Source organism: Ornithorhynchus anatinus, chromosome X4 (genome assembly GCF_004115215.2).
Source record: "Ornithorhynchus anatinus isolate Pmale09 chromosome X4, mOrnAna1.pri.v4, whole genome shotgun sequence".
Lineage (NCBI taxonomy): Eukaryota > Metazoa > Chordata > Mammalia > Monotremata > Ornithorhynchidae > Ornithorhynchus > Ornithorhynchus anatinus.
In genome coordinates, this window is record NC_041752.1 from 2,239,197 (window position 1) to 2,252,370 (window position 13,174).

Sequence of the window (13,174 nt, forward strand, 5' to 3'; positions counted from 1 at the left end):
GTTGGCGGAGTTGGGGGGTGACCGCAGGGAAGGAAGGAAGGGGCAGACCCCCTGAGGACGGGCCACGACGGCCCAGCTGGTCACCCCAGGTCAGGACCCCCCCCCCCGGGGCCGTGGGGGGATGATGATAATAATAATAACGAGGGCATCGGTTAAGCGCTTACTATGTGCCAAGCACTGTTCTGAGCGCCGGGGAGCATACGAAGTGATCAGCTGGCCCCACGCAGGGCTCCCGCTCTTCATCCCCATTTGACAGATGAGGAGACTGAGGCCCAGAGGATAATAAGGTTGGGATTTGTTAAGCGCTATGCGCGGAGCACTGCTCTAAGCGCGGGGGGCGATTCAGGGTCAGCGGGTTGCCCCACGGGAGGCTCACAGTTAATCCCCATTTGACAGATGAGGGAACTGAGGCCCAGAGAAGTGAAGTGACTCGCCCACGGTCACACAGCTGACGGTGGCAGAGCCGGGAGTCGAACCCGTGACCTCTGGCTCCCAGGCCCGGGCTCTTTCCACTGAGCCGTGCTGCTTCCCTGTGCTTAGTACAGTGCTCTGCACACAGTAATAATAACGATAATAGCGATGGTATTTCTCGAGGGTTTACTGCTCGTTCATTCTTTCAATCATATTTGTCGAGCGCTTACTGCGTGCAGACCACTGTACCGAGCGCTTGGAAAGTACAACCGAGCGATAAAGACAGACGATCCCTGCCCACACCGGGTTTACAGTCTGGGGGGGTGGAGGTCCCAAGGAGCAGCGTGGCCTAATGGCGAGAGCAGGGACTTGGGAGTCGGAGGTCGTGGGTTCTAATCCCGGCTCCGCCCCCCGTCCGCTGGGTGACCTCGGGCAAGTCACGTCGCTCCTCCGTGCCGCGGTGACCTCGTCTGTCGAAGGGGGATTGGGACGGTGAGCCCCGTGTAGGACAACCTGATGACCCTGTATCCGCCCCAGGGCTTAGAGCAGTGCTTGGCACATAGTAAGCGTTCAACAAATACCATTAGTAGTATTGTTATTAGAAGCGGGGAGAAGGACGTCAAAACAAGGAAAGAGGCGTCAGTATAAATCGACGCTCGATAAATGCCATCGATAGGTTGTAGAATGGGGATCGCATACTTGTTTGCCCTCCCCTGGTAGCGGAAGCCAGTCTGCCCTGATGGTGTTATATGATAATCATATTTATGATGTGCATAATAACGTTTATTAAGCGCTTACTCTGTGCCAAGCACCGTTCTGAGCGCTGAGGCAGCTACAAGGTCAGCAGGTCTTCACCCCCGTGTTCCAGATGAGGGAACTGAGGCCCGGAGGAGCGAAGCGGGCCGCCCACCGGGATCAGAACCCACGTCCTCTGACATCCGAGGCCGCGCCCCTTCCCCTAAGCCACGCCGGCCCCGTCCCGGCGTGCGGCCCGGTGTCCGGCCCCGGGGGGGCAGCCGAGGGGCCCCTCGGCGGCTACCGTCGAAAACGAGAGGCGACTCCGCTGTCCCCCTTGTCCCAGGAGGAGCCGGAGGCGGGCGGCCCCCCGGCCCGCGACGCCCCCGGGGCGGGGAGCCATGGCGGCGGCGGCCGTGGCCGGCCTCATCCCCGTGGTCCACTCGGTGGCGGGCGACAAGACCAGCTACTACATCGGCCGGCAGATGTGGTTCGGCTTCACGGGGCTGTACGGGCTGGTGGTCTACGTGGTCCGCCTGCCCTGGGCCCTGCTCCACCAGGACTTCTGGTGCCACGGGAACATCTCCACCCCGTGCCTCGTGCAGTGCTTCGAGGCCCACTTCGACCGGCCCGTGGTCGGCGTCTGGTACTTCTTCTGCTTCACCTTCCTCGCCCTCTTCATCCTGCTGGAGTTCTTCGTGGCCCAGCTGCGGCACAAGCAGGCCAAGCTCAAGGCCCTGGAGGCCCAGCGGGACGACTGCGAGAGGAGCTCCGTGATGGGCGTCCGGGAGGAGGCCCAGAGCCAGAAGAGGACCATCCTGGACTTCCACCGCGAGAAGATGATGCTCGACCTCTACCTCCTCTACTTCCTGCTGCAGCTCCTCAGCCAGGGCCTGTTCGCCACCCTGCTGGTCTTGGGCCACTTGCCCCTGGTGGACGGCTCGCCCGTCCGCTGCAGCACCCCGCTCTGCCCCGGCCCCTTCAGCTGCCTGGTCAGGGGCTCCAAGGAGAAGCGGATGTCCATCTACACGCTCTTCACGCTGGCCGCCATGATCCTCGTCTTCTGCTCCTGTTTCTTCGCCTACAGCATCCACCACTACTTTCTGCGCGGGGTGGCCTACGGCCCGGGAAGGAGCCCCTGGGCGGACTGAGCCCCGGCCCCGGGGGCCGGCGGGGGGACCGAGGGGACCCACCGGGGCCCGGGGGCTTCGCCCCACCGGGTCCTCCCGCACCCCCCTCCCCCCAATAAATATCCCCACACCGGCTGTCGGGGGTGACTTCCTAGAGCGTGGCGACGATAATGACGCTGATAAGGATGGGATTCGTTAAGCGCTTACTATGTGCCGGGCGCCCCGGGGAGATACGAGGTCATCGGGTTGTCCCGGGCGGCGGTCTCCAGCCCCATTTGACAGAGGAGGTCACCGAGGCCCAGAGAAGTGAAGTGACCCGCCCCAGGTCTCACGGCGGACAAGCGGCGGAGGCGGGATTGGAACCCACGACCTCCGGCTCCCCGGCCGGGGCTGTCGCCGCCGCGCCGCTTCTCTCGGAATCCCCCCCGCCGCTGGGAGGGAGGTCTCCGCCCGGGGGGTCTGGGCCGTGGCGTGGGAGGGGCCCCCCGGGCAAACCGTCGGGGCCACCGGGGTGACCGTGGAGTCTCCGCCACTTGTCTGCTGGGTGACCTCGGGCGAGCCGATTGACCTCTCGGTGCCTCGGTTCCCTCGTCCGTGAAATGGGGATGAAGACCGGGAGCCCCACGGGGGACAACCTGATGACCTCGTAGTCACCCCAGCGCTTAGGACGGTGCTCGACACAGAGTAAGCGCTTAACAGATACCATCGTTATTATCGTTATTATCATAATTGTCCCGTGGCTGGATCGGGGTCAGCAGGACTCCCCCCGCCCTTGTTTCGAGGGCAGACGGGAGCCCCGGGTGGGAGAGGGATTGTGTCCAACCTCCCTGTACGCTACCTCCCTCCGGCGCTTAACGCAGTGTCAGCGTTTAATTCATCCCACCGTTATCCTTAGAGAGGCAGCGTGGCCTAGTCTAAAGAGCCCGGGCCTGGGAGTCAGGAGGACCTGGGTTCTAATCCCGGCTCTGCCACCTGTCTGCTGTGTGACCTTAGGCCAGTCATTTCCCCGGGCCTCAGTTCCCACGTCTTTACCACATCTTGATGAGGGTTTGGACTCTTCCCCTTTTTCGGATGAGGAAACACAGGCCCAGAGGGGTCAGGTGGTTGGCCCAAGGTCCCACAGCGGGCCGGGGGCAGAGGCCGAGGGAGGAACCGGTCGTCTTAAACTGTAAACTCAAGGCGGGCGAGGAACGTGTCTGTCGTATTAGACTCTTCCGAGAGCCTGGTACGGTGCTCCGCACACAGTGAGTGCTCAATAAATACGTTCGATCGGCCGATTCCCTTTAATCGACAGTTTGGTAGGGGGTTCCGGGACAGCGCCGATCGCGGGAATCCAATCGCTTGAGCGAAACGAGAATCTCGGATCACCCGCGGGTCTCCTTTGTCGGTCCACGGTATTTACTGAGCGCTTCCCGTGTGCAGAGCACTGGACTGAGCGCTCGGGAGAGGACAGTACAACAGAATGGGCGGACACGTTCCCTGCCCGCGGCGAGCTTACGGTCTTTTTTAACCGATCTCTCCCTGCTCCCGCTCGCGCAGATAATCCCGGGATGAAGTGGGGTTTTCCGTTTCCTCTGAGCAAAGGACGGCTGGAAGGAGCTGGGCAGAATCAAAACCGATCTAGGCATCGTTAAGAAATTTATTTGCGATTTTGTTTGTTTTTTTTAAATAACATCATTCCTTGGATAAAAATGCAATCTTACAGGAATATACATACTTTCGCCCCCGCCCCCAGAGATGACCCCTGCCCCTTTCTCATATTTTGTTCCTTTCTCGAGTTCCCCCGCCTCTGAGGCGGAGGGGAAGACGGGGGAGAGGGAGAGCGGGGAGGGGGACAGAGGGGGAAGCAGGGAGGGATGGACGGGAGGAAGAGGAGAAAGATGGAGAGGAGGAGGAGGAGGAGGAAGGGAGAGGAGCGTCTCGGGACTCCCGGCTTCTGTGCCGATTACCGACTGTACAGCGCTATTTACATCGAGGGGACCAAGGAGCGGGATGGGTGGGCTTCTCCCTGGGCCCGGAGGGAGACCCCCACGGGGTCAGGAAGGAGGAGGGGGAAGGATCCGGAATTCTGCGGTTTGATCGACGCCTCGGGAAGAGCTCGGGCCTCTGGTCAACGGAGGGGAACGGGACCGGCCGGCGGGACCGAGGGAAGCGGGGGGAGGACGGGCACCGTGACCCCGGCCTGGGGAGAAAGCGGGGGGCAGGGGCTGCTCTGCTCTCCGGGCCTTGGGTCGCCCCTACTTCTGGGAGGAAGGGGAAGAGACGGGGTTGGGCGGATAAAACAGCATCCCCATCCAGGCCTGCCCGGCCCGGAGGACCGCCCGACCCACCATCGTCCGCGCCAAACATCTACTTGAGGGGGGGTTTCTCCGCCGACACTGATGCCCCCTCCCCTGGAGAAGTGTGCGGAGGGTGTGAAACGCGGGGGAAGCCCCCCGGACCCTTCCGTCGAGACCCAGGCTGTGGGGGTGGGCCCGGGGAAGCGACGGGTCGGCTTGCAACGGGGCCAAGACGGTAAAAAATTAAAAGAAATTTTTAAAAAGTCCCGTGCGCGCGTGGGTGGGCCGGAGCAAGGCCTAATCCATTCGGTCGTCTTTATTGAGCGCTTACTACGTGCGGAGCGCTGCGCCAAGCGCTTGGAATGTACGGCTCGGCCGATGGCTAGAGGCCGGGCCTGGGAGTCGGAGGTCGCGGGTTCCAATCCCGGCTCCGCCGCTGGTCTGCTGTGGGGCCTTGGGCGGGTCACTTCGCCTCTCTACGCTTCAGTTTCCCTCATCGGTAAAATGGGGATGAAGACCGCGAGCCCTTTACGGGACAGGGACGGGGTCCGACCTGCTCACCTGGTATCTGCCCCAGCGCTCAGAACAGTGCTTGGCACATAGTAAGTGCCTAACAAAGACCATAATCACGTGTCAAGCGCTGTTCTAAGCGTTGGGGGGAGATACAAGTTAATGGGGTGGTTCCGGATGACCGTCCCAGTGGGGTTGACGGTCTCTCCATCCGCTGTCTCCGTTATCTCTGTCTCTGGCTTCCCTGCTATCTCCACTGTCTCTGTTTCGTTCATTTACTCAATCGTATCGATTAGGCTCTCACGGTGCGCCGAGCACTGCGCTAAGCGATCGGGAAAGTGGGATACAGCAGTAGTGACCCCCCTCAACGCTGACCCCGCCGGCTGTCTCGGATGCCTCAGTCCGCCCTGAATCCCTTCTACTTCATCGCCAAGGAACCCCGCCCCCGCCGTCATTCATGCGATCGGATTCACTGAGCGCTCACCGTGCGCAGAGCGCTGTGCTAAACGCTCGGGAGAGGACACCACAACAACAGAGAGACCCGGCCCACCGGGAGCGCACGGTCGGGGGGGGGGGGGGGGACCAGACAGGGCCTCGCCCCTGACGTCACCACCGCTGTCGGTGCCCCCCACCCCTGACGTCACCGCGCACCCCCCCCCAGGCGAGGCGACACCCCATGACGTCACTGCACACATAATTGGAAAGAGCCCGGGCTGGGGAGTCCGAGGTCATGGGTTCGAATCCCAGCTCTGCCACTTGTCACCTGTGGGACCGTGGGCGAGTCACTTCTCTGGGCCTCAGCGACCTCATCTGGAAAATGGGGTTGAAGACAGGGAGCCTCGCCTGATGACCCTGGATCTCCCCCAGCGCTTAGAACAGCGCTCTGCACGTAGTAAGCGCTTAGCAAATACCAACGTTTTATAACCCCTGGCGAGGCCCTGCCCCCTGACGTCACCGCACGCATGGCCGCCGCCTCCTCCAGGCCGCCCTCCGGCTCCTCCCGCTGCTCGTCGGGGCGGGTCTCAAAGAAAGCAGGCGGAGGGTGGAAAAGGAGGGGGCGGGGCACAAGATATGCCAATTTAGCATCCCCGGGGGGCGGGGAGGGGGCCGCCCTCTCTCCGCACGATGCCCCGAAGCTGCCCCTTCCCCCTCCTCCCGGACCGTACACAGAAAAACCACCGAAGAGTTTTGGCACAACTCCAATACAAAATGATTTACTTTCCATGCAGCAAAATATACAAGTGAATTCGGAGACAGACTCAATTCGATTCGTTATATTCGCTTGGCACAACTGCAATTCCGTTTTAAAAAAATATTTGAAAAATACTGAAACTGACCTGGATTCAAGTATTACGGTTTCTTCGACAGAAACATTATCAATGCAATAAAACGTCACACAGAAATAGATTGAAGCATAACTCCTCCACGGGTGGGTTTTGTTTTCTTTGTCTTTCGTGGGTGTGTGTGTGTGTCTTCGTCTTGGGTTTCTTTTTTTCTATACAGTGTTAATGCCTACACAACTCACAACTGTAGTTTTAAAATGAAGATTATTGCATTGTTTTTGCATATCTCGTGGAACGGAAAATGCAAAGATTTTTACCGATTCCCTCCCTCCCCCCCTCTTCCAGAAGCAGAGACGGTGGGTTTGGCATTGCGACGGCCCCGGATTCGGAACTGCCGCGGGCGAAACGAGGAAGCGGAGAATTGTACACGGACGGGCCCACGAACCCGCGTTCACCGAAGTGTCAGCCGGCCGGCACACGTCCGCGTACGCACCCCCCGCACCCACGCACACGCAAACACACGTTCACACTTTCCCACCCCCAGACCCCGGCCTGGCCACCCAGGGCCTAAAGAAGAACGCACCTCATTATTACCTTTAAATTGGGGGGGGGGGGGGGGGGAAGAAAACCAACCACCTCCAAACACACCAAAACGGGTTTTCCGGTACTAGCAAAGAAGGGCGACTGTGCGGGCTGGGTGGGGGCCGCTCCCACCGCCACTTCTCCCCCCTCTCCCACGGGAAAGGAAAGTCGAAACGATAAGGATGGAGCCAGACCCACTTTCCATCCAAGAAAAGGAAAAAACCAAATGAAAAAGGTGCTCCCGGCAATCCCGGGGGCCGCATCACCGGCGCCTCCCCCCCTCCACTCCCAGCCCCCCGAAATGGGAACGAAAGGTCGGAACGTGCGTCTAAGAAATAGCAAACGGCCAAAACGAAGAAAGATGTCCAGCTGGCGGCTTCTCCGCCCCTCTTCCACCGACCCCCAGGCCCTGATTCTCCGGCAGGTCGATGCGGGGGGTCTGCCTCGGTCCCCCCACCCCACCCCGGGGTCTCCCCGACCCCGGCCTCTCGCTCCTCCTTCATCCTCCTCCATCCTCCTCCATCCTCCTCCTCCTCCTCCCCCATCGGGCGGGATCCTCGGCGAAGGATGCTCCGAGCGGCGTCCTCCCCCTTCCTCGAGTGCGGCCTTCCCGCTCCGTCTCCACCACGACAATGTGCAAAACGTTTACCGGCCAAGTGGACGGACCCCCGCTGGGGGCGGGGGGCCCCGGTGGGAGGCAGCCATCGGCCTCCTCTTCCCCTCTTGCGGGGGGGGGGGGGGGGTGGAAATCGACCCGGGCCTCACCCCGTCACCCCTTCTTCCTCCTCCTCGGGGGAGTCGATGGGAGGGGGAGGGTCCTCCTCGACCTCTCTCCACCCCCCCCCCTTTTTCTTTTTTCCCGCCCCCTCCCGCCCCCCGGCCCAGCCCGACTCTGCGAAATGAATGAAGAACGCTGTTCAGGTTAACTCCAGGTCACGAGAACAGTGAGGCACTTCAGAAACAAACCCCTTAGGAACATCGAAACAAATAAAAACCGCATGGCTCCAGCGCCGTCCACTACGGGCCGCCGATGCAGACCCTGCTGTCCTGAAGACCCTCCCCGTCTTCTTCCTCCCGCTCCCGGGAGCCCCGCGGACCCTCGGCCCTGCCGGGGGAGGCCGAGGCCTCCTCTCCCCCATCCCGGGCCTCCTCCTCCGGCTGGTCCTCCTCGTCGTCGTCCTCTTCCTCCTGGTCCTCCCCCGCGCTGTCCGGGCCGGGGGCCCTGCAGTCCACCAGGAGGAGGAGGCCGTCCTGGGGGCTCTGGCCTCCCCCTGCCCCTTCTCGGCCGCTGAGGATGCGGTCGGCCGCGCTCTCCATCTCCTCTATCGTCAGGTCGCAGGCGTCGGCCAGCTCCTGGGTGGTGACCTCGATGAACTTGGGGTCGTGGGCGAACTGAGCCAGTCCTTCCGAAATCAACACCTGCGGCGAGGGGGTGGGAGGGGCTTTCGTTGATGGATTGAGCGCTTACCGCGCACTAAGCGCTCGAGGGGAACCCCCCCCCCCCATCCCCACCACCCAGGGGGACGTTAGTGGTCCTCCTCTCCGCTTCTCCCCCTTCCCAGGGTCCTCATCCATCCCCTCCCAATTCACTCAATCGTATTTATGGGGCGCTTACTGTGGGCAGAGCGCTGTACTAAGCGCTTGGGAGAGGATAATACAACAATAAACCGACAGGTTCCCTGACCACAACGAGCTCGTTCCCCTGCACCCCCTTGTCCCCTCCCCGGGCCTCATGAAGCGGCGTGGCTTAGTGGAAAAGAGCCCGGGCTTGGCGGTCGGAGGTCGTGGGTTCTATTCCCAGCTCCACCATCTGTCAGCCGTGTGACTTTGGGCAAGTCACTGCTCTGGGCCTCAGTGGCCTCATCTGAAAATGGGGATTAAGAGTGGGAGCCCCAGGTGGGACAACCGGATTACTCTGTATCTTCACCAGCGTTTATAACACTGCTCGGCCCATAGTAAGCGCTCAACAAATACCGTTATAATTATGATTATTAAAGTCTCATCCATCTTCCATCCGTTCCCGGATCCCGTGCATCCCCGGGTCCCTTTTACCCGGCTTTCGCGCCCCCATCTGGCCACCTGGCAGTGGTTTGGGGAAGGGAGAGGGAGAATAATAATAATAAAGAATAATAATAATAATGGTATTCGTTAAGCACTTACTCTGTGCCAAGTACTGTTCTAAGTGCTAGGGAAGATACAAGGTCATCAGGTTGCCCCCACGTGCGGCTCCCAGTCTTCATCCCCATTTGACAGATGAGGTCACTGAGGCCCAGAGAAGCGAAGCGGCTTGCCCAAGGTCGCTCGGCGGACTAGAACCCATGACCTCTGACTCCCCAGCCGGTGCCCTTTCCGCTAATCCACGCAGCCTGGCAAGGGAGGCCAGCCGGTGGGCAGGGGCGAATCGGCCCCGGGAACGGCTCATTCCGCGGGTTGGCGATCGAAGAAGGGGACCGGTGGGCAGGTAGTGCTGTAGAAGCAGCGTGGCTCTCGGTGGCAAGAGCCGGGGCTTGGGAGTCCGAGGTCATGGGTCCGAATCCCGACTCCGCCACTTGTCAGCTGTGTGGCCGTGGGCCGGTCACTTCACTTCTCTGGGCCTCATCTGTAAAATGGGGATTAACTGGGAGTCCCAAGTGGGACAACCCGATGACCCTGTATCTCCCCCAGCGCTTAGAACGGTGCTCTGCACACCGTAGGCGCTTAACCAACCCCAACGTTATTATTACGATCCCGGGGCCCGGGGCACCTACCGCTTCCACCAGGCTGCTGGCACTCCCGTGGAAGGGCCCGGCCCCCGGCCCGGGCACCGGCCCGGGCACCGTCAGGGACACAGGCCTGGCCCTCCGTGGGCTCCTGGAGCCGCGGTGCACCGAGGGGCAGCTGCTGTTCAGCTTGTCGCTGGACGCCACCCCGTCCAGCCGCAGGGTGGGCACGGGCTGCGGGGGCCAGGGGCGACCGCAGGGCGTCGCGGGGGGCGTCGCGCAAGGCCGAGGGAAGGCGGCCGGGGGATGGCTTCTCTGCGGGAGGGGGCTCAAGCCGGCCACCGCCAAAGCCTGTGGACACACGAGAGGCCGGAGTTAGCCTTCCGCCCTATCTACCGAGCGCTTACCGCCTGCACAGCGCCGGACTAAACGGTTCCACCCGTGCCCGGCCCCTAGCCTTTCCAGTCCGAAACTTGCTTTGCGCCCCTCTCCCGCTCATTCGACCCCATCGTTTGTATCTACTGAGCCCTTTCTGCGTGCCGAGCGCCGCACCGAACGCTTGGGAGAGGACAGTATAGCCATACAATAGAACGGGTCGACAAGTTCCCTGCTTCCGAAGAGTTTACGGTCTAGAGGACAAGCTTCGAGTCTACTCTCCTTCGCGGCGTCCAGGGGTTTCGATTTCCTCCCCACAGACAGAAATTCCTGCTCCTTGGACTTTAAGATACGCCCCTCTCCGTCCTCTCCCTCTCTTCCCTTTCCATTCTCTTTAAGGTACTCCTCTCTCCGTCCTCTCCTCCTTCTCTGTCTACTCTCTTCTCCCACTGCACCCCAGCTCACGCTCTCCATTTCTCTCAGTCTCCTTCCTGACCTTCCCATCTCCCACCCTGACGCGTACCCTTCCTCTTCTCTGGAACTCCCCCTTTTCAGGGCATCTGTTAACTGATTCCAGGAACCCCTCAAACACTGACTGGGTCTAGATCGAAGGCATCGTGGTTTTTTTTAACGGTGTTCGTTAAGCCCTTCCTATGTGCCGGGCACCGTTCGGAGCGCCGGGGTAGATTCGAGCCAATCAGGTAGGACGCAGTCCAAGTCCCCCATGGGGCTCATGGACCTATTCTCCATTTTACATATGAGGTAACTGAGGCACGGAGAAGTGAAACGACTTGCCCAAGGTCACACGGCAGACAAGTGGCAGAGCCACTTCCCCATGACTCCCAGGCCTGTCCTCTTTCCATTAGGTCACGCTGCTTCTCGTGACCTGTTGACTGTTGGCTGGCTGTTAAACTTCCCGAGGGATTAAATCTTGGGATAGACAATCCCCTAGGAGACAGTAAATATTCCCGAAGGCGGGGACCGGGGAGATTATTTCTCCTGGATTTCCCAGCCCCCAGGACAGAGCTCTGGAAACAGCAGGGAGCCAGTTCAGCTCTCTACCCACGGTAAGTGCCCAGTGGACCATCCTGCCTGTGATAGGTGTCCGCCACATGTCCGCTGCGTGACCTCGGACGAGTCACTTCTCTGGGCCTCCGTGACCTTATCTGTAATATGGAGACTAAGAGTGTGAGCCCCACGGGTCCAACCTGATCCACTTCAATCTACCCCAGCGCTTAGAACGGTGCTGGGCATAGCGTCGGGGCTTAAAAGTACCCTAATTATCATGACTGTTCACATGGTAGGCACTATAGCAGCCATCCAGTACAGTACCCCGTATCCAGCCCAGCGCTTAAAACAGTGCTCGGCACATTGTAAACGCTTAAAAGCACCGTAACCATTATTGTAATTCACACGGAAGGCACTCAACACATTAGGCATTCGGTACAGCACCCTGCATATGGCAGACGTCCTACCGAGTGCCCAAAATACGCAAGGGGCTCAGCCCGGCGGCCTGGGCCTGGTAGACGTCCAGTGCGGTGGGCCGGGAGGGGGGCGAGCGGGGCCCTGGGGGCGGGGGGCGTCGCACCTGGTGCCGCAGCAGGTGCAGGGGCAGCGCTGACTTCTGGGGGGCGTCCGCTCCGGCTTCGGCTCCTTGCTCCCTCGGCCGTCTCAGGCAGTCCACGTGGAAGGAGGCTCTCCGGCCTGAAACCCCCCAAACGCAGGGTCGCCGGACCGCCCGCACCAAACCGACCCTCGCCCTAGACAGATCCCACCCCGGCCCGTCCCCCAATAGCCCCCAGGCCCGGACGACCCCCGAACCGGAGAGTCCCCCAATAACCCCCAAGGCCCGGACGGCCCCCAGACCGGACAGTCCCCCAACAGCCCCCAGACCCGGACGGCCTCCAGACTGGACAGCCCCCCAATAGCCCCCGGGCCCGGACGACCCCCGAACTGGACAGTCTCCTAGCAGCCCCCCGGCCCTGACAGCCCCTCTCTGCAACTCCCCTCGTCCCCCGGGCCCCCCCTCCCCCACTCCCGGCCCCGGGGGTCCCCGCTCCCTTGCCCGGCGGGGGGTTGGGGGTCGTCCGTCTCTGGGGGGTCCCCCGGCCTCCACGCACCGAGCGAGGCGGAGCGGAGGAAGCCCCGCTTTGGGGAGGGTCGGGCGGGGCGCGGGTCCGGCGGCGGGGGCGGGGGCGGGGGCGGCGGGGTCCGCTGGCGGCCTTCTTCATCCCGGGAGGACAGCCTGGACACGGGCGGGACGAGGACCGCTCAGATGTGGGATCCGGGATCCGGGAAGCCCACCTACCCATCCCTCCCATCTCCCGGCCTCTCCTCCCCCCGCCGTGACCCCCCGCGCCCCTCAGCTCACACGTTGCAGTAGGCCACGTCTGGGTCCAGGTGGTCCTGGCCGGCCTCGCCCGGACCCCGCTCCTCGGGCTGGGCCGCCACCCCCAGCCGCCGCGAGCTGCCCCTGCCGGACCAGAGGGGCCGTCAGGGGGGTCACCGGGCCCAGGAGAGGGCCCCCCGCCCCCATCGATCTCAGAGGGGGAAAGGCCTCGGGGCAGTGGGGAAGGGGCCGCGGGGAGGGGAGAGACCGGAGGAGAGAGGGGAGGGTCGGGGGGTAAAGGGGACGGCTTGGGGGAGAGCGGGGAGGGTCAGTGGAGGGCGAGGGCCGGGGAAAGAGAGGGGTCTTGGGGAGGGAAGGCTTTGGGGAGAGGGGGAAGGACTTGGGGAGAAGGATCTGGGGAGGGGGGAAGATCTGGGGGTAAGGGGGACGGTTTGGGGGACGGTCAGTGGAGGGCGAGGGTTGGGGAAAGAGAGGGGTCTGGGGGAGGGAAGGCTTTGGGGAGAGGGGGAAGGATCTTGGGGAGAGAAGGATCCGGGGAGAGAGGTGACGGGGACGATGGGAGGGGAGGGGGAGGGTTTAGGGAAGAGAGGGGAGGGTCTGGGGGGGGGGTATTGTGGGGGAGAGCGAGGAGGGAAGGGAGCGGGATGGGAGAGCACGGACGGGTGGGAGAGAGGAGGAGCCGACGCAGGTTTCCCGGGGGGTTGCCCCACGCCCCGCCCAGCCAGGCTTGGTCCTATATTTTAGCGACCGGCTCCTCTTCTAGACTGGAAGCTCCTTGAAGGCAGGGATCGTGTCTGCTATCTCTATTGGACTCTCCCAA

At 62.1% G+C, this 13,174-nt stretch overlaps 2 protein-coding genes across 2 annotated transcripts in view; one reads left to right on the forward strand and one right to left on the reverse strand.

Moving 5' to 3' along the window:
* On the forward strand, positions 1-2,430 carry LOC114807831. Its single transcript, XM_029054469.2, has 2 exons — positions 1-89; positions 1,493-2,430. The coding sequence occupies exon 2, from the start codon at positions 1,548-1,550 to the stop codon at positions 2,295-2,297; it is 750 nt and encodes a 249-aa protein (XP_028910302.1). The 5' UTR covers positions 1-89; positions 1,493-1,547; the 3' UTR covers positions 2,298-2,430.
* Positions 2,431-7,846: 5,416 nt separating this feature from the next.
* The window catches only part of CACNA1C (calcium voltage-gated channel subunit alpha1 C), a 150,281-nt gene continuing 144,953 nt past the window's right edge, over positions 7,847-13,174 (reverse strand). Inside the window, exons 45-49 of the mRNA XM_029054421.2 lie at positions 12,376-12,477; positions 12,125-12,249; positions 11,593-11,708; positions 9,678-9,980; positions 7,847-8,349 (exon numbers count right to left, since the gene is read on the reverse strand). Coding sequence (XP_028910254.1) covers positions 7,948-8,349; positions 9,678-9,980; positions 11,593-11,708; positions 12,125-12,249; positions 12,376-12,477 — 1,048 coding nt within the window. The 3' untranslated portion in view covers positions 7,847-7,947. The remainder of the gene's footprint in view (positions 8,350-9,677; positions 9,981-11,592; positions 11,709-12,124; positions 12,250-12,375; positions 12,478-13,174) is intronic.